Source organism: Leguminivora glycinivorella, chromosome 11 (assembly GCF_023078275.1).
Source record: "Leguminivora glycinivorella isolate SPB_JAAS2020 chromosome 11, LegGlyc_1.1, whole genome shotgun sequence".
Taxonomy (NCBI): Eukaryota; Metazoa; Arthropoda; class Insecta; order Lepidoptera; family Tortricidae; genus Leguminivora; species Leguminivora glycinivorella.
The window spans coordinates 14,162,235-14,185,967 of NC_062981.1; the positions used below are offsets into that span (position 1 = coordinate 14,162,235).

At 37.2% G+C, this 23,733-nt stretch overlaps 1 protein-coding gene across 1 annotated transcript in view; it reads right to left on the reverse strand.

Annotated features, from left to right (window-relative positions):
* The window catches only part of LOC125231227 (histone-lysine N-methyltransferase PRDM16-like), a 62,011-nt gene that overhangs the window by 19,977 nt on the left and 18,301 nt on the right, over nt 1-23,733 (reverse strand). Inside the window, exons 3-4 of the mRNA XM_048136610.1 lie at nt 19,238-19,366; nt 17,239-17,335 (exon numbers count right to left, since the gene is read on the reverse strand). Coding sequence (XP_047992567.1) covers nt 17,239-17,335; nt 19,238-19,366 — 226 coding nt within the window. The remainder of the gene's footprint in view (nt 1-17,238; nt 17,336-19,237; nt 19,367-23,733) is intronic.

Genomic DNA, 23,733 nt, shown 5'->3' on the forward strand with positions numbered 1-23,733 from the left:
GTAAGCAGTAATCGTAGCCTATGTACACCACACACCTAGCTGTTAATGTTTTTAGAATGGACAGCTTCGAACGTTTATTGGTTAAATAGTTTTTATCTAATGTACGTACTTTATGGTTTTATGTTTTAACCAGTGTGTAACAGCCATACGACAATTATAATGATGTGCAAGTTGCGGAAAGTTTCCAAAAAAAATCTTAAATTTCTTTAAAAATTCACTAAACTTTCACGAAAAATAAAAGGAATTTAAATTTATGAAATGGAAAGTTTCCACCCATACAATTGTCCATACAAAGTATGGCAAGTTTCCGAAGTTTTCCTATGTGAAAATTTCAGAATTTTGGGAACTTTCCGTCGGCACCTCAGTAACTATAATATCTAATAAGAATTTATATCGTCCTAGTACCGAATGTATAAGGCATGTGTAATTTAGGGCTAGGTCGATATGAGTCCTATCCCTTAATAATTATTAAACTATTTGGTCTACTATTATCATCACCTCAAATGTCGTCATTCACCAACAACATATGTCACTTTCATATCCTTATCTTATTCCCCCGCGCTATATAGGAAACGCAACGATAATATTCGCAGCGCGCAGGCGTTAAGTTTTCCCACGACGGCACAGATGGCGCGCGCGCGCACCGTGACGGTGACTTACCGATCTTTGGACAGTTAAATATTATAATGACGACAAACTGTTCTGCACCTGTTGTTTCTCATGGTGATAAGGGAAATGTTAAGTTTATTCTATTTTGTTATGAGGGTGAGTACTGGAATTAATCCTTACATTTAATGTGTGTAAAGGTGATTTTTAGTAACGCCTTACATATTGCTGTGGAAGGAGCTTTTTGATCGGCAAGGTAAAACGACATAAAGTTGGAATGCATATCCATACGAGTAGCTTTGACCGGCGTTTAACAGTAATTTGTTTGCCAAATATTTCATTTTAACTGCAAAACGAAGTCATAAGTTATAGTGTTTGATCTTAACCTTTCCGTGAAATAATTAATGATTAAACGAACTTACCTGAAGTGAAGTTCTATCATAATTATCCGAGTTGCTTCGTCGAATAGATTATAAATAAACACAATGTAGTTTCACGCAATGCTGGCCTGTAACACTGAATTTGAGAGAATAGAAAAAAGAAATATTCAAAAGCGTATTGACATATGACATTTCCATCATTTAGTTCAGAGATATAACCATATTTAATATAAGTGCATACCTGTATGCATAATTAAATATGCAGTCCACCCTTACCTATGTTAGGTGTGTTTGTGTATTGACGATATTTCACGATGGGGTTGAGAATGAACGGGAGGGCGGGATTCTAATCTATTCGACGAAGCAACTCGGATAATTATGATAGAACTTCACTTCAGGTAAGTTCGTTTAATCATTAATTATCCTCTTTGCTTCGTCTTCTAGATTATAAATAAACACAATGTAGATATTGAGAGAAATCGTGAAATATCGAACAAAAAAGGAAGGAAACAAGTCAGTAAACAACAATTAATTTACTTCGAGCACAATTTTTTGGTTTACATTAGGATAGTTACATAAGTATAAAGCCATTAGACATATTTATTAGTTTTGGCAAAGGTTGAGTTATTTGGCCCATTAGTATATCTGTTACAGAATTTACCAAATATAGTTGAAGAGCCGCTCCATCCCGCGGTCTTTCTTATTAAGTCCAGGTTAAATTTTAAGCTACACGCCTTAGAGGTTGCTGCAGGTCGCATACTATGCGCGGTAAACAAGGTAATATCTATACCGCATTCTCCCAAAATTTGTCGAATCCAACGACTTATCGTTTACGAGGTTACGGACTTATGGGGTTTTTAAAGATTTATTAAAAGAGAATCGTGGTTGGCAAGTAACAATTTGGTTTTAACTATGTGAACAGACAGTATTAACCGAAAGATTTCAGGTACTTCCCGAAAAAACCGGCAAAGTTAACATAGGTTGGGCTGTGCCCGGTCTGGAGGTTTTAATGAGGTCTGGAATATTAATAGTGATTTCATTAGTATGAAATGTAACATTATTTAGAAGAAGTTTAGCCAAAGTTTGGTCTCTGTGAGCGTAAGCAAAGTGACGAGTTTCTAGTTCTTGATCTAATTGAAGATTTTGATTGGGGAACCAGGATGCTAGATTATCTAGTACTAATGAAGTGTTCCATGTTTGATTATATTTCGGTAAAGGCGGGCGTATTTTATAAACGCCTTTAAAGCAGCGTTTAATTCGATCATCGCTGCCGATATGTGCGCTTTAGGCGACATCAGGGACAGAGCGGACCTACAGCTGTTTAAAGTATCCTATTGAGCGTTAGCTTCATATAACTGAGTAAGAAAAATTAATATAGGTATTTAACAGTGGAAAATGTCTGCCTTGGGTGAGGCCTGAACTCACGGCCTCTGGATCGATACTCCAGCGCTCTGCCAACTGAGCAACCAAGACTTCAACCAAGCCAGCGAAATTTTCCACTACTAAGGTCAATGGGACCCGTAGCATACGCCCCCCCCCCCCCCTAAGTTATTGATAGTGCAGAAACTGTACCATTTCTTTAAGCAAGAGTCGTATTGTTTTTAGAAGATTATCAGATAGGGAGGCAACCATTATATTGATGGATGACGGGGGTCCCGTCTTAGTAGCGACTCCCGGACAAGATTCCGGTAACTACGGTAACTCGGTAGTGTACGCTGCGATCGTTGGAAATTAGATATGATCAAGTCGCTGTTAGGTCCAAAATATAAAAGGATTACCATTATACCTGTAGCCTCGTCTCTTATGATTTCTTGTCGTTTTTAGAATCATCGTAAAAGTGGGGAACACGTAAAAGAAGAATTTACTCTATTGGAATGGTGAATGCATTTATGTTAAATGCTTGTGGATCCCTGTACCAAGACACGTATGCAAGACATTTTTTGTTTAAATAACTGGCAAGGAGGTCTATTTCCGGTATATTAAATGTCTTGATAATCGTATTGAAACTGAAATTGTTTAGTTCCCATTCGAAATCTGAGTGAGAGCGACACGATTCCACGTCTGCTAAAGTGTTCTCCGAGGATTTGAAATATTCCGTGTCTCACACCATTGCCACAGATTCTTTGTTACTTGGTTGAGGTGAGGAAACTGCATACCACCCATTCGATTAATATAAGAAATTGCTGTCATGTTAACAGTACGAAGTAAGATTTGGCGGTTTGACATACCTTTAGCAAAGGTTTGTAAGCCATAAAAGGCTGCCAATATTTCTAGAAAGTTAATATGGTTGTGGTTTTATTCTATGGACCAAGGACCACCTGCAGTTTCCTCTCCACATGCAGCTCCCCATCCCGAAGTAGAGGCGTTACTAAAAATTTCCAAGCAGTAGGCGTCATATTTAATTTTGTTTTTAGGTTTGGTTATGGCGCGACGCGACACCACCAATCAAAATCTGCTTTTAGTGACTGAGGAATATTCATATATCTTTCAAAGTCATCGGGATCGTTCATTGAGCTGAGATATTTTTGTCCTTCGAATTCTTTAACATAAAGAGAGACTGTACTCTACCGCAGGACACGTAAAGCAAGCCGATTAAACGAGCAAAATCAATATAAAAATTTAATTATTTCTTAATTTTATGATTTTGTCATCAGGCAAAGTGACTTGGAAATGTTTAGTGTCTATTATATAATCTAAAACAGTTACACTTAGTACTGGGTATCATGTTACTCTTCTCCTCGTTTATAATGAATCTTAAAGATGTTAAAAGTTGTTTTGTAGCTAAAATATTTTCCAAACAAGTATTATATGTTCGTCCTATTAAGAGAAAATCGTCTAAATACACAGAGGATATGTAACCACAAGTTCTAAGCAATTTCGTGACTGGTTCCATTATTTTGGTGAATACAAATGGAGCAGTACTAAGGCGAAATGGTAATACATTAAATTTATACATGTAATTTTGTATTAAATTTAAATCGGAGATATTTTCGTGAATTTCATTTACATTAAAAATAAGCGTCTTTAAGGTCTAGAGTACTCATGAAACATCTCTCAGAAAATAGTTTTAAGGCAGTCCTTAAATCCTCCAGTTTAAAATGTTCTGTGCCAATGAATTTGTTAAAGTTTTTAAGATTAAGGATAAATCTATGTTTACCATTTGGTTTTGGGATTAAAAATATAGGTGATAAATATTGTCCACTAAGTACATGGTTTACATTCAAAAATAGAAGCTTTTCATTAATAGGAAAGGTTCTTTCTTTGGGAGGGTGAACTTGCACCACCGGGCGTTGTGTAATTATCTAGAATCCGGCTATCCATGATAACGTCACTGGATCTCGTGTCGGCAGTGACCATTGATAATAGAAATGGGACAGTCTCCCTGTGTGACTCACCGGTGTTCCAGCTAGCGGCGAAGCGAGTACCTGTGGCGGGACGCTCGACGCGATGGGCGCGAGCTGCTCGCGTGCTGACTCCTGGAAGGGGCAGGCTCCCTGCTCTTCTTGATCTCCTGATGCCTGTGACTGTGAGGAGAAGCCTTCCAGATTAAATTATGTTTAGGGTCAAAGTTTTTGTTATATGACATGGGTAATTTCAGGTCGGCTCCCGACTTAGATATGGATTTTGCAGTCTTACATGTTTCGGAATGTTCCGAGCCAAATAGAAATTTATCTATGTTCGTCTTTGTATTTGTACTTTCATATCTTTTTTAGTTTGTAGAGGATAACGTTTCGTCGTGTGATTGAGTCTAGGCTTTGGTTATCACAAAGTAAACGGCAGGCATCCATTAGAAGTTTTATATCCGGTCTTGTCTACTTTAAAGTACTGAGAGTCTCGCCAACGAATGATATTGCTCGTCCAATTTGTTTTTCTTTTAATTGTATACCTTTGTCTCGCTTAACTGTTGCATCCGAGACCGCAGCTACTATTTGCAGATTAAGTTCTGGAGCGTCAATCAAAATGCAGTTTATAGGAGGTAAGTGTCTGTCACATAGTTCCTTGCGAGCTTCCGTGGTCAAGCCCTTAGTCGCAATGCACTGTAGACGCTTTGTCCAATCGGTTTGAATTTCTTTTCCATATTGCTGGATTAGTGTCGGATCCTCACCCAGTAGTTATAAAATAGTGTTGTCTAGAGTCTCATCTCCTTGTAGCAAAGTTACTTCCGGTGTATCGCGTACAGGAACATCTGGTGCAGAAGCGGTGGCCGTTGTTTTTTTTTTGTTGCTCAATTGCTTGTGTAGGTGCTTCGGATGTCTGCAGTGGTATGCCTGGAGTTGCCGGTGGGGACAGTTCCGATGATGGACGGGTCGGCGGATTAGTGGGGCTCATTGATTGTTCTGGCAAATGAAAGGTCGTTCTTATGGTTTCAAGCTGATTAGTATCCTCATCCCTTATCGAGTAAACATCGCCGCGCAACTCGCCTGTAAGTATTATATCGATAGATCATGACATAGATGACTTTTATGCACCTGATGAGAGGGTTTCATAACGGCAACAGGCTTTGACGGCAAAGTGACAACCCCACAGGTTGCCCGCAGTGCTCGTATGGGTTCACGTCAGAACGTAAAGTGACTGCCCCAGAAGCAGCCCGCATTACGAACCATACACGTGAGAAACTGTCAAACTGCAGATATTTGTCATGTCATTAAGTTTCTTCCAGGCATAGTATTGAATTCACGTTAGTAGGCAAAGTGACAGCCCCAAAAGCTGCCCGCAGTGCCGACAATGCACGTGAGCCATGTCAAGTTGTATATTTTTGTAATTTCAATTACATCCAGGCATATTTAACCACGCTAGTAAGCAAAGTGACAGCCCCATAAGCTGCCCGCAGTGCTGACCGTGTACGTGAGAATTATCAAGTGTATACTTTTGCACTTATTCCAATTTCATCCAAGCATAAGATTTCATATATTTTATTATTAATACATTGTAGCTAATGTGTTTGTTGCTGAAATAGATGTTTATTGCTGAAATATAAAAAGACTGACCTTTTACGTTGATTGGAAATTGTATAAATTTGTGATATTGTTCTATTCTTGTTTAAGTTCCATTATGTTATGCAGTGGATACTCGGGTTGCCGATCCTTTTGGTTTATTTTACCCCATACTTATAGGTATAAAATTAATTTTACGCTGAAAAAAAGCTTTTAAAGAAAGAAAAAAGTGTTACGTTTAGCACTGAAAATTTGTGAATGATGGAAATGTCATATGTCAATACGCTTTTGAATATTTCTTTTTTCTATTCTCTCAAATTCAGTGTTACAGGCCAGCATTGCGTGAAACTACATTGTGTTTATTTATAATCTAGAAGACGAAGCAAAGAGGATAATAGTTAAGTCAATAGGTACGAACAAATTTATTATTTCTAAATATTTTAAGTATAACAACGATAGGCATATGCCAGCACCTAAAGTTGCAAGACTACATCAACTGATGCTTACAGTCCTTACCAAATGCCTACGCATAAGAAAACCTTGAATATAACTGTACTCTACTTCGTTTTCTAAATTACATTTTATGTATAGGGTAAACCTGTGACTATTATTACGAAATCTTTTCTAGAAAACATAGCCCACTTCAAAATAAGCTCGCCACTGGCCATCATCATAAATTATAAACAAGATCCCATTACCATTTCCCAGAACCTCCGGACGGTATTAAAATCTCCATCAAATGATTCCAAGCCTATTCGTAGTATGGCTCAGCAGGCAAGCTTAGAACATCAGACCAATAGGTTCTGGTGTAGTTACAGTAGAGATGCTACGAATATCTGGCAACTATTCGACCTATCCGGGTGCTCTTGGCCAAATATTGCCAAATGGTTAAGTAGACATTTGGTCAAATACTGAACATATGTTACACCAAACTAAAAGTAACATGTTGATAAACGTTTTACTTAGTTGGCAAACAGTTTTTATAGTAAATTTGACTCAAAATATACGAATTCCATGCCAAATATTTGGTATTCACTCGAGAAAGGAGGCCGAATATTCACTATTCGGCCAAAACACTATTCGTAGCATCTCTAGTGAGTATTGATGAGATCTCATGATCGCAATAGCATTTGCCACACATGCGCATCCTATAGCGATATTTCTATCAAGACTGGAGTCCCTTCCTAGTTCAGGCATATCATCGCTCGCGGCATGTGGATGCCATAGTACAGGAGCTATCGTTATAAATAATATTGTATTAGTTAACTTATACAGAACTATAAAAGTAATATGTAGTAATAATACAAACGTTTACAAAAATTAAGGTTTTAATGTCGGTTAGTAAGAGGTACGTTCTTGCATTATCGCTTACGATTTTTTGCATTTTGCTGATACAGTATACTTTTTGTAAATCTATAAATGAGTTGTAAACATACGGGAAGATTTTTTATCTAAAGCGCTTCGAAGCCATAAATATTCGACTGTCTAGGAAGGAATGTTTATCTAAACTATTATTAGGGTTCCGTACCAAAAATGTACAAAAGGTACCCTTATGGTGTGACTTTGTCCGTGTGTTTTATATATGAACACAGCTCTAAGACTAGGTAAGGTGCGTCGAGGTCCCTAAGCCGCCGGCGCCGGCTTGAACCTATTGCTATTGTCGGCCAACATGTATGAGATGCGTTGCAAGACTTGCAAGTTGCAGGTCACACTTTATCTGGGACCGTTGAGAGCCCGTAGGCCAACATTCCTGGCTTAGACCAGATGCGAGGCTTGAAAGCCGTGAAAATTAAATCAAGGTAACTAATAATATATAATAGTAGAAAATTAAAATATACACATATTTGTCCTCAATTGATTTGGATTCCTATGACGATACAGTGACGATGACGATACATATAAATAAACTCTTGGGATGAGGAATAAATATGTAGTAATTCCAAAAAAAATAATATAGCGATGATGCTAAAATACAGGCAAACGTAGTAACACAAAACTAGAAATCACTGCGAGCTATATCTAGATTGTCTAGCGTCAAATTTAATTAGGTCGATGTGTGACAAGTCTATAGTATTCAACAGAAAAAATAGGGTCGTTACAAAACAGATCCACCATGAGATAACAAAGTCACGATCGAGATAATCGCAAAATATAAATTATTAAATTTCGCGTAACATCAAGATAGGTGCGAGCTAATCTGGTGACAAAAAACGACAAATGCAACGCCAGATTTACCCCTTCACCGGGGCGGGGATATTAAATTGAAATATTTCTATTTTATTGTCGGTAATATTTATTTGATTGTTAAATAAACACGCGGTGTGGGAGCGGCGATGGGGGGACTCTATTGTTGTTGCTTAATTTTTTGATTAATCATCATGTGTGGGGAATGGTGCGATTCTGGGACGTGTTAATTTCAGTTTTTACGTTATTTGGTCTGTGGTAATGTTGCATTTACGTAAAATTTAACAATAGTGGTGCAAATTTTAGCTAAAAGCATTTATAGGTACGAAATATTTTTTGACATTAAAAAGGTTAATTGTAGGCAAAGGTATGACACTAGTTATTTACTACTTAATTGTTATTTAACTACTTACTTCTTAATTCTATTTCGTTCAAAATCTGCATCTAGGTAGATTCTGAATATCAACCGTAGACCACTGGTGGAGCGTCGAAACATACAGTGTATACAGAGCATTGCGATGTATTATTTAATGTTTTTTTTAGTTATAAAATTTTGTTGTCAAATTGACTACAAACTACATTTACATAGCATAATTAATCCAGCAAAATATAATTTCTAAAAACCTCGCACGCATCGCGATAACGCACAATAGCGCGTGTGCCGACAACGAAACGTCATCAATTTTAATCTCCGTACAATTGCGCGATGACAAATGTCAGTGGCTCATTCATTACGGCCGATTGCGTAAGGCTAATAAAGGGTTGGAATTATTATTGTTAAATGGATTATTTTAAGCTTTTATGACATTCGTATTAGGTGCTGGTGTAGTAAATATGAATTTGTAATAGGTAATAATAAAAAAATATAAAACACCCAGGTACTCATTTAGATAAAATAGAATAACTGAAGATATACCTAGCTAGCCTAAATCTCGAAAATCTGTGATCATGACCATTGATTATTTTTGGGTAAATAGTTACGAGTATATCAGGTGTTTCTAGGAAAATCAACAGTTGATGGGTTTCAATATTCAGGTTCTGGATAAGCTTCTAGTTTATCAGCAAATTGCATCTCCTGCTACACTTTTGTTGGAGAAAAACTACTAGTGATTGAATGCTTACGTATTAATATTCGGCTATTACGGTCTGTAAACATATTGAAACCCTAACAAAATCATCAATAGATTTTGAATTTACGCAATAGAGAGAAGCTGCATTACAATTGCTAGTCACGCTCAAAATTAATTATTCCATTGGGGAGTTTAACAAATCCAAGCGATAGATAAAATTCGGCGCCCAACGATCCATCATCATTGCACCAACGTCACCGAGGCACACTCACCTTGCGCACGCGCCTAATCCTTTCGCAAAATCGGACTTATCTCGAAATTAATAAATTCAATAGAAGTCTCTCATGCGAACCCCATCCATCATGTCTTGCGCAACCCGGGGCTATGACAAATGGAGTGGAACTGCAAATCGATCCTAATTAGGGATATTTAAGAGTCATTGTGGTAGAATTGGAGTGTCATGCAGCTGATACTGGGCATATGTGGGCGGATTTGGTCCATTCGGTTTCGTTGATTGTTTGTTTGTTTGTACCCTTCTGTTGAGTAAATACGCTAATGTGCTGACGCAAATCGTAAGCGTTTTAATAATTTGTTCTCGACATAAGTACAACAATGTGTATTAGTTCCAATTGTATATAGGTATTGATAGCTACTGCAGTGTCCAATATAATCAATAATGTCAGGTATATTTGCGGCCTCCGTATTATTGCAGTCAACTATACCTATCATTTTAGTTCTTCATTATCGCCGGAAAACAGTCTAGGAAGATTATTGAATATAGTTATTAATCATAAATTGGTTATCAGATTTCATCTTGAAATTTAAGTAATACTTAATAGCTACGCAATTTTTATACGCATTGATCATACATGAAGATAATACCAACATTTTTATACTAGGTACTTAGTGATAAAATAAAAATTGTATCCCTAGACTGTAATGTCATTAGGTCGTTACAGTCATTACGTAGCATAGGGGTGATATTCTGCATAAATCACGCACGGCACGGGCCGGCTGCGCGCGCGCCGCCGGAAACGGGAGCGCTGAAGACACGACCACCTCTGTATGGACGTAGAGACAATGGAAAGGCCGAGGCAATAGCTCCGTCCGATAGTAAATCTTTGTAACCTCAAGTCAAGTTTTTTTTTTGGAAATTTATTTACTACTAAAGCGAAGCGAAAGTGGTTTGTCAGGACCGTAGTAAATGGAAATCCGTGATCTCTGCCTACCCCTCTGGGAAACAGGCGTGATTGTATGTATGTATGTATTTACTACTAATAATGAAATGAGAATAGAAGTGGTCTGTCTAATATAATTAAATTAAAATGGGACTTAATCGCGTAAAACTTACGGGTCTACCCGTGACCACGGACGTAATGTCACGTGCGAAACTTCGGGTTAAATATAAACGTAAGTTTTACGCGACTAAGTCCCATTTTAAGTTAATAATATTAGTGAAGATCGTGTTAGTTTAAATCAATATATATGATCTATCAAGTATATATTTAGGTATCTAATTCTTCTTCAACCTAGCGTTTTCCCGGCCTAGCGCCAGGGTCCGCTTTCCTACTCAATCTTCTTCACTTTGCCCGGTCTTCGGCATCCTGAGGTAAAGGTATCTACTTAAATTACCTAAATATGTACGAAGTTTTGAATACTTCTGCTGAAAACTGCGATCTCAAGTACCTTAAATACTGAAGCCGATAAAAAATATGTATTCCATGAATTAAGATTTTCTTCCAGTATCTCGCAGTCTTGCCAGCATGAGTTTTTCTCGAACGCGAATCTATGTACTTCTGGCACGACTTTAAATAGGTATGGACAGTTGGACACGCGCTGCGAACAGTACTTAATACGGCTAGTATAAATAAAATAATAGTGTTATCAATATTATTTTCTTTGATTTTCTCTTAGTTTCTTGTATGTTTTCATATAGACATTTTCCTTTCAGAATGTCACATCTAGTAAATCGTTGCCGTACCTAGCACACACGCCTAATGCGTGTCCACATCGGGCGGCGTCGCGTTCGTCGCGATTTATCTAAATTAAACATCGCATGCGCGTGCGTGCTGCCTGCCCGGACGCCGTGTCCCAGCCCTGTGATTTTGTTTATGAATACAGCGTGTTCGGTAAATGAGGCTTTTCATTCTGAAATGACTGGTAGAAAATTATTATTGTTTTCAGTTTCATTAGTAGGTCTGGGTATTTTGATTGGTTGAAAAGATGGCAAGATCTATGTGGAAGTTTTCTTCAAAGTTGAGATTTGATATCGGTAGGTAACATGAAATGTCGAGTTCCTAATACGTTTTGTGAAGAATAAATATTATTTTTTTTTAATTAGGTACTGTTAGGTTACAATGTCCTATTATTTTCGTATGGCGATGTCTGGTAAGGACCCTGAGAACCTTTAAACACAATAGAATCGCAAGTTTATTGCTATTAACGCTAGACTACATGTGAAGCTTCAAAAATTACTTTGCTGAAAATCTAAATTTTATCTAAATACCTTAAGATTCTTAAGATTAATCTAATCCATAAGGTCATGTTACTGTCTGTTTTACCGACAATTCCCAGAGCGTTACAGTGCCACGGCGGTGTAAAACAAGACCGACCTATATAGTAAAGTATGCACACTCGGGTCACACGTTTGACTCGCAGGTGACTCCAATTACCGCGCGCCGCCCGAGCGTGAAGCGTGATTCAACGACGCACAACTCGCCCGCTTCAGGGGCGGATTCAGATACATTTTCCTCTACAGTACCCGGCGATAATGATTGCACATCGGTTTTCCGTCTCCTTAGAGCGTTGTCTCTTTGATTATGTTACGTTAATTGTCTCTTTCCAAAGACCGATGTGTTCTTTCCGTCCGTTTAGGTACTGTACTTATGAGAACGCTTCAGACAGGCGTTTCCTACTAATTATAAGTATAAATCTGATCAAATACATTTTTAAAAGCTACGGGTAATATGATTTTGGAAGTCGTAGAAAATGACATAATCGTCGCTAATAGTATTTTTTGCCAGCTCTAGCAAAAACTTCACTTGACAGGTACTAGAACACTTATTATGTACTTGTGTCGCTTAACTTCAAACCTGGGTAAATCCATTCTACATTAAGGTTGAATATATAAAAAACATAATATTATCTGAAACATAATCCACCTTATAGCAGAATTTTGAAGTTAAGCGACACACTTGTAAGTACGAATATCAAATTTGATGCCATTTTTGTAGCTACAAAGTTTATTGTAAAATTATACCTTTAATGAAATTAAATACATTGACACACGTCAAAGCAGGTGTTAAAAAACGAAATTGATGGAGTTAGGTACTATAATGATTTACGTCAGACAAATTCTTAATCTTGTGATCATTTGCTATTCCTTTCTCTCGTACAAAATTTTGTTCAAATTCTTACGCTCAATTACTATAATACAAATATGTCTCATATTGATCTTTTTTCCTATAAAACATGTAATAGTTTTAAGAAACAAGTAATCATTAACTTAAAGTAAAATCAATAAACAATTAGAAACTGTTCGAAAAATAATAATTTTATAGTTAAAAATCAGGTTTGAGCGTTGTATAAACTTATGTAAAATAATTTATTTAATTCTTGTTTGCACGTAGGTATGTCTGAGTTTAATGCTTAAAATACCTACAACCCGCTAACCGCTCCTAAAATAGCTTATATTTTAGATAAGAATATAATATGTTTAAGTTAGGGCACTCAAGGTCTATTAACACATCATGTATTTTCACATCATTGTTTGTATGACTGTTTGTTGCCTAAATAAATTAAAAAAAAAAAAAAAAAAAACATGAATAGGTATAATAATAATACCTTAAAACGTAATGAACCTACACAGTTTGTACAACAAACCTACCTTGAACTTAATAGTACATTACTACAGAGGCCGGGACAAAGGGAAATGGGGTTGCCCGCCTCAGACCTATCCGGCCTCGCTTCGCTCGGCCGTCTATATGTCTTCGCCCGGCAACCCCATTCTCAAACATGGTATGAAATAAATAAAGTCTACTGAAAATAGTAACTTTGGATGGCTGTATCTCCTAAATGGTGCGTCGTAGCGCAAAAATAATCGAATTTTCGTTCCCCTTTGATACCCCGTATACGCTTAAAAAAAACAAAAAGTTAAAAAAAAATAAAAAAAAACGAATTTTTTTTTTGTATGAAAACGCACCCAAAATCAAATATTGTCTAGGGCCCGTACCAGTTGCAGTCGGCACGTCTGTAAAGCCCCTTATAGTTTTTTTTTTAATTGGCTAAATACCTGGATGTTATGTCACAATTATCTGTGTTTGGAAATTAAAAAAGAGGACTTTGCCGGCCTTGGCCTGCAAGGTTTGTATGAAATTCCATTATCTATCAATCGTCCTAGCCGCACCTGCAACGCCATACTTCGCTGCCAAATATAAGGCACATAACATCAATATTTCATACCATGTTTGAGAAAAGCATTTTAAACACACTTTCCGCATACCCGGTTAATTTCACAAAGTAGAATGTACCGATACAAGTACATTAGGTACCTAATGACGTAATAGCATATCGTGTCAAGAGCTTATTCCATATGCTAAGCGACAATAATGTTGAATAGGTTGTTGTTGTACTCGTACATAGGTACAACAAGACGATTAAAAAATAGATTGATTTTTATAATATTGACTAAGTCACTATTAGCATATGCCAAGCGAGAACTATTTTCAAAACTCAATGTTCTGTGCTGAAAATATTCGATACATCCAAAATGTTACATGTCCAAATTGCCCATACTTCTTTTGATGGACGATCAATATCAGCTTAGAAAACCCGAAAAAGAAAAAGTACCTACGAGTAATAAAAAAGGTAAGCTCTTATAATAGTTTTGAATGTTTCACAGTTAGTTTCACTAGACTATATTAGTATTTTGAAAAGGTGGACATAAAACAAAAATGAAGGTATATCTCAGAAAGTTTAATAAATATTATAGGACATTCTTACACAGATTGACTGAGGCCCACGGTAAGCTCAACAAGGCTTGTGTTGTGGGTACTGTAAGAGGTTTCGCATTCAGAATGAAACCTTTTACAGCAGTCATGGTCGCTGACTGGCAGTCCCTGATTTAAAATTGGAACAGTATAAGAACGTCAAGGAAAACAGACACTTCAATGGGGCATTCATATAGAAGCAGCGATTGAGAGTGAACGGTTGTACTTAGCTCCTAAAATATAAAAAAAGATTGATTCAAAGCGTTGTTTAAATGTTTGGATGCTCTCCACTGATAGGCCGACTCTCTTACATGGTGGAGGCACTAACGTCTGAAAGTTTCCCCTAGTTTCGGTTTCAGAGTTTTCAGACAACGAACCCCGACCTCATAGCGCGAGGAAGCGCATGCCAAGCGATTTAAGAAGAAGGAAAACATAGTGACCATCGTCGCCAATACGAAGAGTTATTCCGGGTGATATATGTCTTATTATCTAATACTCATTATCACCCATTCCGTAGTTAAAATATAGCTGTGCAGAATTGACGTAAAAATGGAATGCGAGACATTCAACAGAGCAACGGGCGCTCAAGATTGTGTTGTTCAAGAAACTCTACGACTCCTCTTCGGTGACCATGGGCGTCGACGCAAATTGCGTGAACATCAGCTCCATCATACCTATATACTTAATCATACACATATGCAGTAAATCTTCCTAGATATGTAGGTTACATTAGATAGGCAATGTAAATTTAGTTTCAATCTTTTAATTATACATTATATTGTAGAACTTAGGGAATAATTGTGATTAGTGAACTAAAATGTACATTATTTCAAAAGGAAAAACGACTTGTGACAGAAAATGTCATTTGCCTATCCCTAATGTTGAAAAGGATAATTTTGTACATAGTAGCCAATGCTCAGAGTGCATTTTGAATAGTGGAGTGCAGTACATGGTTTGGGAAATTTATTTATTAATTTATTATACAATTATTGATAACTGATTGCTCAAATTTATTCCATAATGTTTTCCTATAGCTACCAATAAGGTTAAGTTATATAAAAACATGTAAACTGTGGAATAAAACACACCCCAAACTGTAAATATTTAATAAATAGATATAATTGTTTAAAGTTATAGAGTAATACGTCACAACACCCTTATAATTTCCTGACTACAAAGAACAACGTTCATACACATTTCTTTTACATGTATCAAGACAAGGCCGACTAGATGACCAGTTGATCCAGCTGTTCACGGTGTGGCGAGATGGCTGGCGGTCATATGCAACCCCCACTTCGTCGTCATCACCAACGTGCAGCGCACTGCAGCTGCAGCAATCTTCATGAGCCGTTCGGGCTCCACTTCACTTCGCAACCGGCGCGGCGGGAAGATTGGCGGCCATGAGAAGCCCCCACTTCAACGCCACCGCCAACAAGAATCGGCATCTTCAAAATTTATTATGTTTTTTCATGTGAAATAAACGTTTTGCCTTGTTTTTTTTACTTGAAGTTAGGTGAATTTGCTAACAGCTGTCATGTCAATGTCATCTAGTCATGGCCACAGACAATTAGCTGTCAGAAAGTTCAAAATAAAAGGGTTTAGTCGATGGGCAGGGGTTAGGTTTTTGCCATTGGTTTTCCTAACCATAGTCCATATCTGACTAATTTGCGAGGACCTTGGCTATAGTCCAACTATCCAAATTATGGCGGTCTCAACCGTGGACTAGGCAACCACGCAAAGAGCGTTAGATGTTGGCTACCTTGAATGAGGCTGTCACTATTGGGTGTTAGGAGATTTTTTTTTGTGTGTAGGGGGGCCTGGCTTAGGTAGGGCCAACCGGTAGTTAGGGTAGAATAGGATAGGATAGGGTGTAGTATTGTGAACAATGGCTGCTTCTAACATAAGGGGGAGGGATATGTAAGAGGTTTCGCATTCAGAATGAAACCTTTTACAGCAGTCATGGTCGCTGACTGGCAGTCCCTGATTTAAAATTGGAACAGTATAAGAACGTCAAGGAAAACAGACACTTCAATGGGGCATTCATATAGAAGCAGCGATTGAGAGTGAACGGTTGTACTTAGCTCCTAAAATATAAAAAAAGATTGATTCAAAGCGTTGTTTAAATGTTTGGATGCTCTCCACTGATAGGCCGACTCTCTTACAGTACTCAGACAACGATATATATAATATAAATATAAATACTTATATACATAGAAAACATCCATGACTCAGGAACAAATATCTGTGCTCATCACACTAATAAATGCCCTTACCGGGATTCAAACCCGGGACCGCGGCGTAGCAGGCAGGGTCACTACCGACTGCGCCAGACCGGTCGTCGTCGCCAGTTTAATTAGAAATAGAATAGAATTTAGCGTTCGCAAAACTTTTTGTATCTATGGGATATCCCACAGACTTCCGTTGCATGACGTTGACGCGTCTGATATCAAACTATGGTTGATGCAAACGCCCTACGAAGTCTAAGATATATCTCTATCGCGCTTGCGTATTGGCATCAGATATATAAGAGCAGCGGAGGTATCGCTTTCGTTTGGCGTCGGAACACGCCATTGCCTAGGCGTTAGAGGCGTGTTCTAACTATGGTTTTGCAACTCGGCCCTACGTCTAAGAATATAGGTACTTGGGCGCTTTCCAAAATAAATCTAGAATATCGAATTTCAGCAGATCTGGACGTGTTTGGGCTCATTATTTTCAGAATCACGAGCTGATTCGATACCGACGATAAAAAATGTGTCCCAAATTTTCCATACAAAATTCGAGTTTCCAATACGTCACGCACGTAGTAAGTTCATAGGTTCATACTAAAATCGTGACGTGAAAGGAAAAAAAATTAGGACACATTTTTTATCGTCGGGATCGAATCAGATCGTAATTCTGAGAAGAATGAGCCCAGATCGGGCCGATTTTTGAGTTCTGAATTCAGAAAAGAAAATAATGATTCACCGTTTTCAACCGGTATTTTAGTGACACGTCGGCCCCCAGATCTGGTGAAATTCGATTTTCGAGATTTATTTTGGAAAACGCCCACCTACTTATGTTGGCATAATGTACTTACCGGCAGCTGCTTGCACATCTTGCAGTGGTAGGGGCGTCCGGGGCCCTAGGAGGAGCTCTTGACCGGACACGATGTCTCGCGTCACCTTGTACCACACCTGGAAGATGGAGGTTATTGGTTATGGGTTGAAAATATAGTGTTTTGGAGAATTCTATCAAAGTGATAGAATAAGCATACATTAGGTTCAGTACGTTTTTACTTAAAATTCGATTGTGCACAGGGAACTGATTTTTGAATTTCGAACACACGAATTTGCCGTTCGAAAGTCTCTGGAAAACGACAAAATGCTAATTTTGAAAAAGGACGGCTAGTAATTTTAAGTCTAGTGGTTGAATGAATGACGACTCGTTTTCGATTCTGTTAGTAGAATTTAAATCGCTAAATAGTGGAAATATTATTTATCGAAATTCACGAAATCGAATGATCGGCATATTTAAAAATCAGCTCCGGACACATTCCAATGAATAAGTTTGCACATCTGATGAGGAAAACCGATTCGCCCAACTGTGAAGTTTGTGGAACTGTTGAGGATGTGCATCACTTCCTTATGGAGTGTGTCCGGACTCGAGCGAAGAGAATGCAGATCTTTGAGCTCCACGGATACACGATGACCGACATAGGGGTGTTCCAATCAATTCTCGCGGAACCCCTGTCAAAGACTGCTGAATTTGTATATAGTTTCTTTTATAGATAAATATACAAATTCAGTTGTTTTTTTTTCCTACTTTTGTTTTGACTTATTTTTTTATAATGAGTTTGTATATTTATTGTTCATAATATGAAGTGGCCTAACGGAGCCGACATAGTCCCATGGACCAAGGCTCCTAAATATAATTAAAAAAAACAGATTAAAAAAAAAACAGCTTTTCAAAAATAATCAAGTTTACTACATTGTAGTATTATATAACTCTCGGATAACTCAAAAACTCTTTTGTGGACCGATTTGTCTACCCACGATTAATGCAGTGTTGTCAAGTTAGTTTGCAAAAAAGTCAAAATTCTGCACTAATACACCTAATAATTTTATGATCCGCTGAACATAGAAAATATCCCATTACATTGCACACTTTTATTCTAACTCCTAATTAAAATAAAAAGTTCAAAACGCGCAATATCACATGAAAATCTCAAAACCATGACAGGGGTGAAATATCAAATAGCTTTTAACCTCCCAAAGTGGCACAATACGTGGATCTAATCACCGCATCTGTTGCGCGATTCCCTACCATCCCCGTCTCTTCACATCGATCTTTACACGACTATCCTGCTCTTTAGGCAGCCGAGCGAAAAGGACAGCATCATTAATTTCACGATGAATTTGACGCGAAACGCGCCGGTGCGGTCGGGCCGTTCGCTCCCCTTCGATTGACCGGAAGCGGGACACAGTTGTTCAGGCGAACACCGATTTTCTGCCACCGGAAGTACCCAACGTTCTACATTCAAATTTGATTGGGGTAGTGACATAAAAGACGCAATAATGAGGGCTGCCGTGATAACGCGAATAATTCGTTGGGCTTTTCGATTGTGATTATTTTTGATATACGAGGTCATTATGTGTGTTGTTATAATTATTTTGATTCTTTTATTTTTTCATGTGAATGCCAAACTGGTAACTGACTTAAAAATCGGATAAGTATGTGTAGTTTAAGCTGGCAAAAGTGGCAAATAAGAGTCGTTAACGGTAAATGCATGTGAAAAATCCATCATTGATGTATACAACTGTAGCAGATTGCAGTAGGTAGAACAGTTTTGAACGAGGAACTGTAGGAGAAATACGTCGATACGGAAAATTTGCTAACCTGGTAGATTTTGCTGCATTGTTTCGTACGCTACTAATAATGTTGATATTTATTGTAAATTGTGGATACTTACCACCCAAAAGAGACATGAGACATTTTTTCCGGCTTCTTGGGACTTGAAATGTCGATATTGTAGTCGAGTCACCCAGATGACAGTAAAGTTCTTAAAGAGGCTATAAAATCATATAAAACGATCATACTTGTCCAGCCAGTAGTAAATGTTGTACGTTGACATCCTGAGGGTAGTTGGTGGATCGAACCAGTTTCAGCCAGTTGGACTTCTCTGTGCTGCCATCTAGCCAGCCACGGATGCCATTCTTGCCGAGGACCTGTGGAAGACGCACATACATAAGTTTACAACGGATATTTGGTAAATATGTAAGAAGATTTCATGTTGTTTTAATTAATACTTTTTAAGTCTGATACATTTCCTCCACGGGTCAGGCATCTGCCTAGTGTGGGGGTTAGTTTAATTGTGTCCATGATTGTATTTTCTTGGAAATAAAACATTTTTTTTTTGTTAAGTACGTAGGTACAAATGTACAATATTAATTTGTAAAAGGATATGTTTCCATCCTTTCCCCTTACCGATAGAAAAGCCAGATTTTTTTAATTAAAATATTAAAATATAGATTAATAATATGTATATTTATATAATATACCTATGAGTATATATTATATAACCTATCGTTATTTATGTAAAAATAGTATGTAATTGTATGTAAGTATGTGCATTAATTTTAACAACGATCATAAACTATTAAATAAAATTCAACTAATTAAAGAACATTTCCGCTAAATGTTTTTATAGAAAAATATTTTACTATTATAATTTTAATCTTATATGCTTATGTTACAGCATTTAACAGCGTTAAATATTATTGCATTTAATTTCCACAGTAGAAAAGTAAGAATAAGCAGATTGAAATTTACGCCATCTACCCCATTTACGTGGAACTAACGAAGAAGTAAGTAAGCCGCAAGAGTTGTGGCATGAGGTTTGAAGCTCACGATAAAGATAATTTATATAATAAAAATTGAATACAAATGGTTATATTTTGTCGTTGTAATCTAGTTTAATATAGTATGGTTAAGCGGAATGCAAATAAAGTTACTCTAATTTCGTCAAATCTAACATATTTATCAACATAAAACATCGTAGAAAGTAATCAGATCAAAGTATAAAACAATTCAAAAAGTAAAATATAGTACCTACTTATAAACAAACATAATTTTCCAATTAAACTAAATTTTTCCAACAAACTTGTCCCAACTCATAATTCTCGCGGTCGTATCATTAGCGCCACCTCTCGGCACCTGGCGGCAACAGACATTAAACCGGACACCGCGGCGTCATGATAGATGGCGCTATTAGTCCGCGTCGAGATGTAACGGGGTCGCAGCTTGGACATTTGTCACTGACCGCCCTCGTTCGGGGATGATTTAATTTTCATAGGTGAAATTAATCGCCTTTTATCCGTTGGAATTGAATGAGGGATTGTTTGATAAAATAATATTCGTAGGAAGGCTGGCAGTGATGGGGATTTATTTATGAAATGCAGTATTAGGGATCTCTTACGTGTGTCCTTACTTAAAATTTACCTACACTATTAGTTCTTAAATATTCTGGATTTTTTAAATAATATTTTTATAGGTTGTGTACGTGTAAATAAAGAATATAAATGTAACCTACAGTATTTAAGCAAGAGTGTGAGTTTTATCAAAGAGGATCGAGTATTATAGAGAGTTACTGTCAAAGTAAAATGTGTCATTGCATGCCATCTCTCGACACAGGCTTAAAACTTTGAAACTCAGTTTTGACAATTTGGTACATATTCTTAGCTTGATATGTGATAAAATGACAAATATTAATATTAGCGCCATCTAGCCGAGCGTCCCCCAAAGGTGTATCGCTATCATTAGGTCACTGTACCTTTATCGGTATGGTTTTGAGGTACGTTTTTTTCTTAGACTTTAGCTGTCTATACGGAGTTACATATGTCTTTGGTTTTATGAATGGGCTTGTTTAATTCGTCTTGCCATTAGGGTAAGTAATTATTGTAAATATTACAAATTCTAAGACAATGTTTGTACAAATTTATGTTTTTCTCTTTGTTACGACGCTTCAGTGCAAAATCCTGTTTCATTATTAAATTACGTCATTAAATGAGTAAAATCGCGTAAGTAGAAATACTTTAGATGGAGCTATAACTGCAAATAGCAACATAGAGTTAAAACTCTATGACAGATATAATACCTAACATTACTATAAACCTAAATTGCATCCTTAATGTCTAGCGAAACACAACTGCAGTAGTACCTATACTTATTTAATACCCATTCTGATAACCATCATCGTTAGATCGATTCGCTTATGCCACGTTCTTTTCCAATAGGACCGCAACCAACAATTTACCAGACACTTACTTCCCCTGTTTACCTTCGATTGAGTCATAATGAAGATGTGTACTTCCCTGATAGAGGGTTGTGTGTTTGTGCCGTAAAATTAGGGTTTTTAAGCTTGATCTATTGCCACGGGGAGTGCCGGAGTATCGATTCTATTAAAGTTTTATGTCTTCATGGCTTTGTTGGTGAGTTGGTGTTCTTGTTAACATTAATGACTGTCGGATGGCGATTTCACGCTTGCCATCCTGCAGATATTAGATATTAGTTACAGCCGCGTTCAGCTGCATCTAACACATTAAATACGAGTATAAACGAACAAAAGTATCTGAACACGCGTGTTCAAATGTTTTTGATCGCGTATGTGTGTAGATGTTACTGGACGTGACTCCACTACCGATAGGAATATTCTTACTCGAATAGGTAAATAAAGTTATGTTTAAATCCTACATGCATTTTCGCAGAAATTGACTGTAACTATATATGTATAAACTTATTCGTACCCTTATTCTAATAATTATAGGTATTATATAAATTTTAGAAAATTCGTCTACACAAACACTTAATTCATTTCAACAAGAAAACTATTATATTAAACATAGCTTAAACTCTAATACACCCGGCTCTAAATTTACAACCAGCTAATAATGCCAATAAAAAAACACTAGGGATGTGCCCCTCACCCCAAGCAAACACTTATCAGAAAGACGCCGTCTATCATTACCTAATTTCTCGTAAAATTAAAAACGATCACTTTATCATGTCGGGAAAAATGTGAAGAAAATTACATGAAGAATAAAATGCATCTGTTGCGTAATCGAGTGACGAACTCTAATCTTTGGATACACTGTTATATGGACGATATAAGGTTGAAAGTTGACAGTAGGGATGGCACGGTCGGATGGTGTACAGTACAAGTGAGGTATTAATCAAAAGGCGAGTCGGGAAACCCTCTTTCCGCGTCAGCGACAAGCCTTCCGCAGCATTTATCGTGTTATTAAAACTGAAGCGGGTGCGTTGCGTAAAAAAGATAATTATCTTAGCCCTCGTCTTAGTCAGGGTTGGCAGTGAAATAGTTTTCCTTCGTGATTTTAATAGAAATATAATGTTAAATATATATAATTCAAAAATACGTGACAATTTATATATACGTCACATAAACGTAGGAAGTAAAAAAATGTTCCAGGTTTTCATTATCAATTTAAATTTCTTTAATTATAAATGCAGTAGTTAGAGAACATTTATATTCTCGGAATATTTGAGGATACAAATCATATACTTAACCGTAAAGCGGAGCGTGATTCATCAGGAAAATTCATGAAAGAAAGATCTAAAGATTTTTTTTTAAATTCACACTTTTCCTAAATGGATTCAAATTTTGCGTCCATAACACTACCTACTGTCATATGTTAAAAGACGTAAGTTAAATAAGTTGAAACTTATTTGATATAGCTACAAATGCGTTAACACGCCAAACATATCCCATTATTCAGGTCATATTTTATGAAACGTCTTACGTACTTGAGGTAGGTCTATGCCACTTAAGGTGATTTCTCTGAGTGAATCATTCGACTGTAGTCAAAACACATTGGCAGCCCTAACACGATGAGTTGCGGAGTGCCGGCCGCACATGCCCGCCATCAGTCATCGATGTGCCCGCTCAAGGATGCCGCGACACTTGTTACCAACATACTTCATGGCCATTAGGTACCTCCCCTAATAAAGCTTGAGCCAGCGAATGCCGTATGCCCGACGTATAATTTTACGACACAACCCTACGTATGACATGATGATTTTAATAATATTGATGTCTGCTATAAGTCATCGATATGCCCGATAAAGGATGAAGTTGAGGCACTTTTTACCAACATACTTCATGCCCATTAGGTACGGAGGTACCTTATATGTACATAGTTATTGGAGGTTGACCCTACGATCGCCGTTATGAACAAGAGTCGACATATTCCGTAATGATTTTAATAAAATTGATGTCTGCTATCAGTCAGCGATATACCCCGGTCAAGAATGCAGCAACACACTTGTTTCATGCTTATTACTTCCCCTAGTCATTGGAGACAGCGAACGAAACAATATGTGTCGGATGTCGGATGTCAATTGGATGTCAAATTATTTTAATAACCAAAATATTGCGGACAGTTGGCCTTCGGCTAGTCTGTGGCCAAGAGTAAGCCCATTTATAATAATAAAAAACTAATATGTAGCATCAATCATTAATGCTGTCCCTGTTCTGACCCTTTAGCAACCCTCAAAGAAATCAGAGTGTATATGAAAA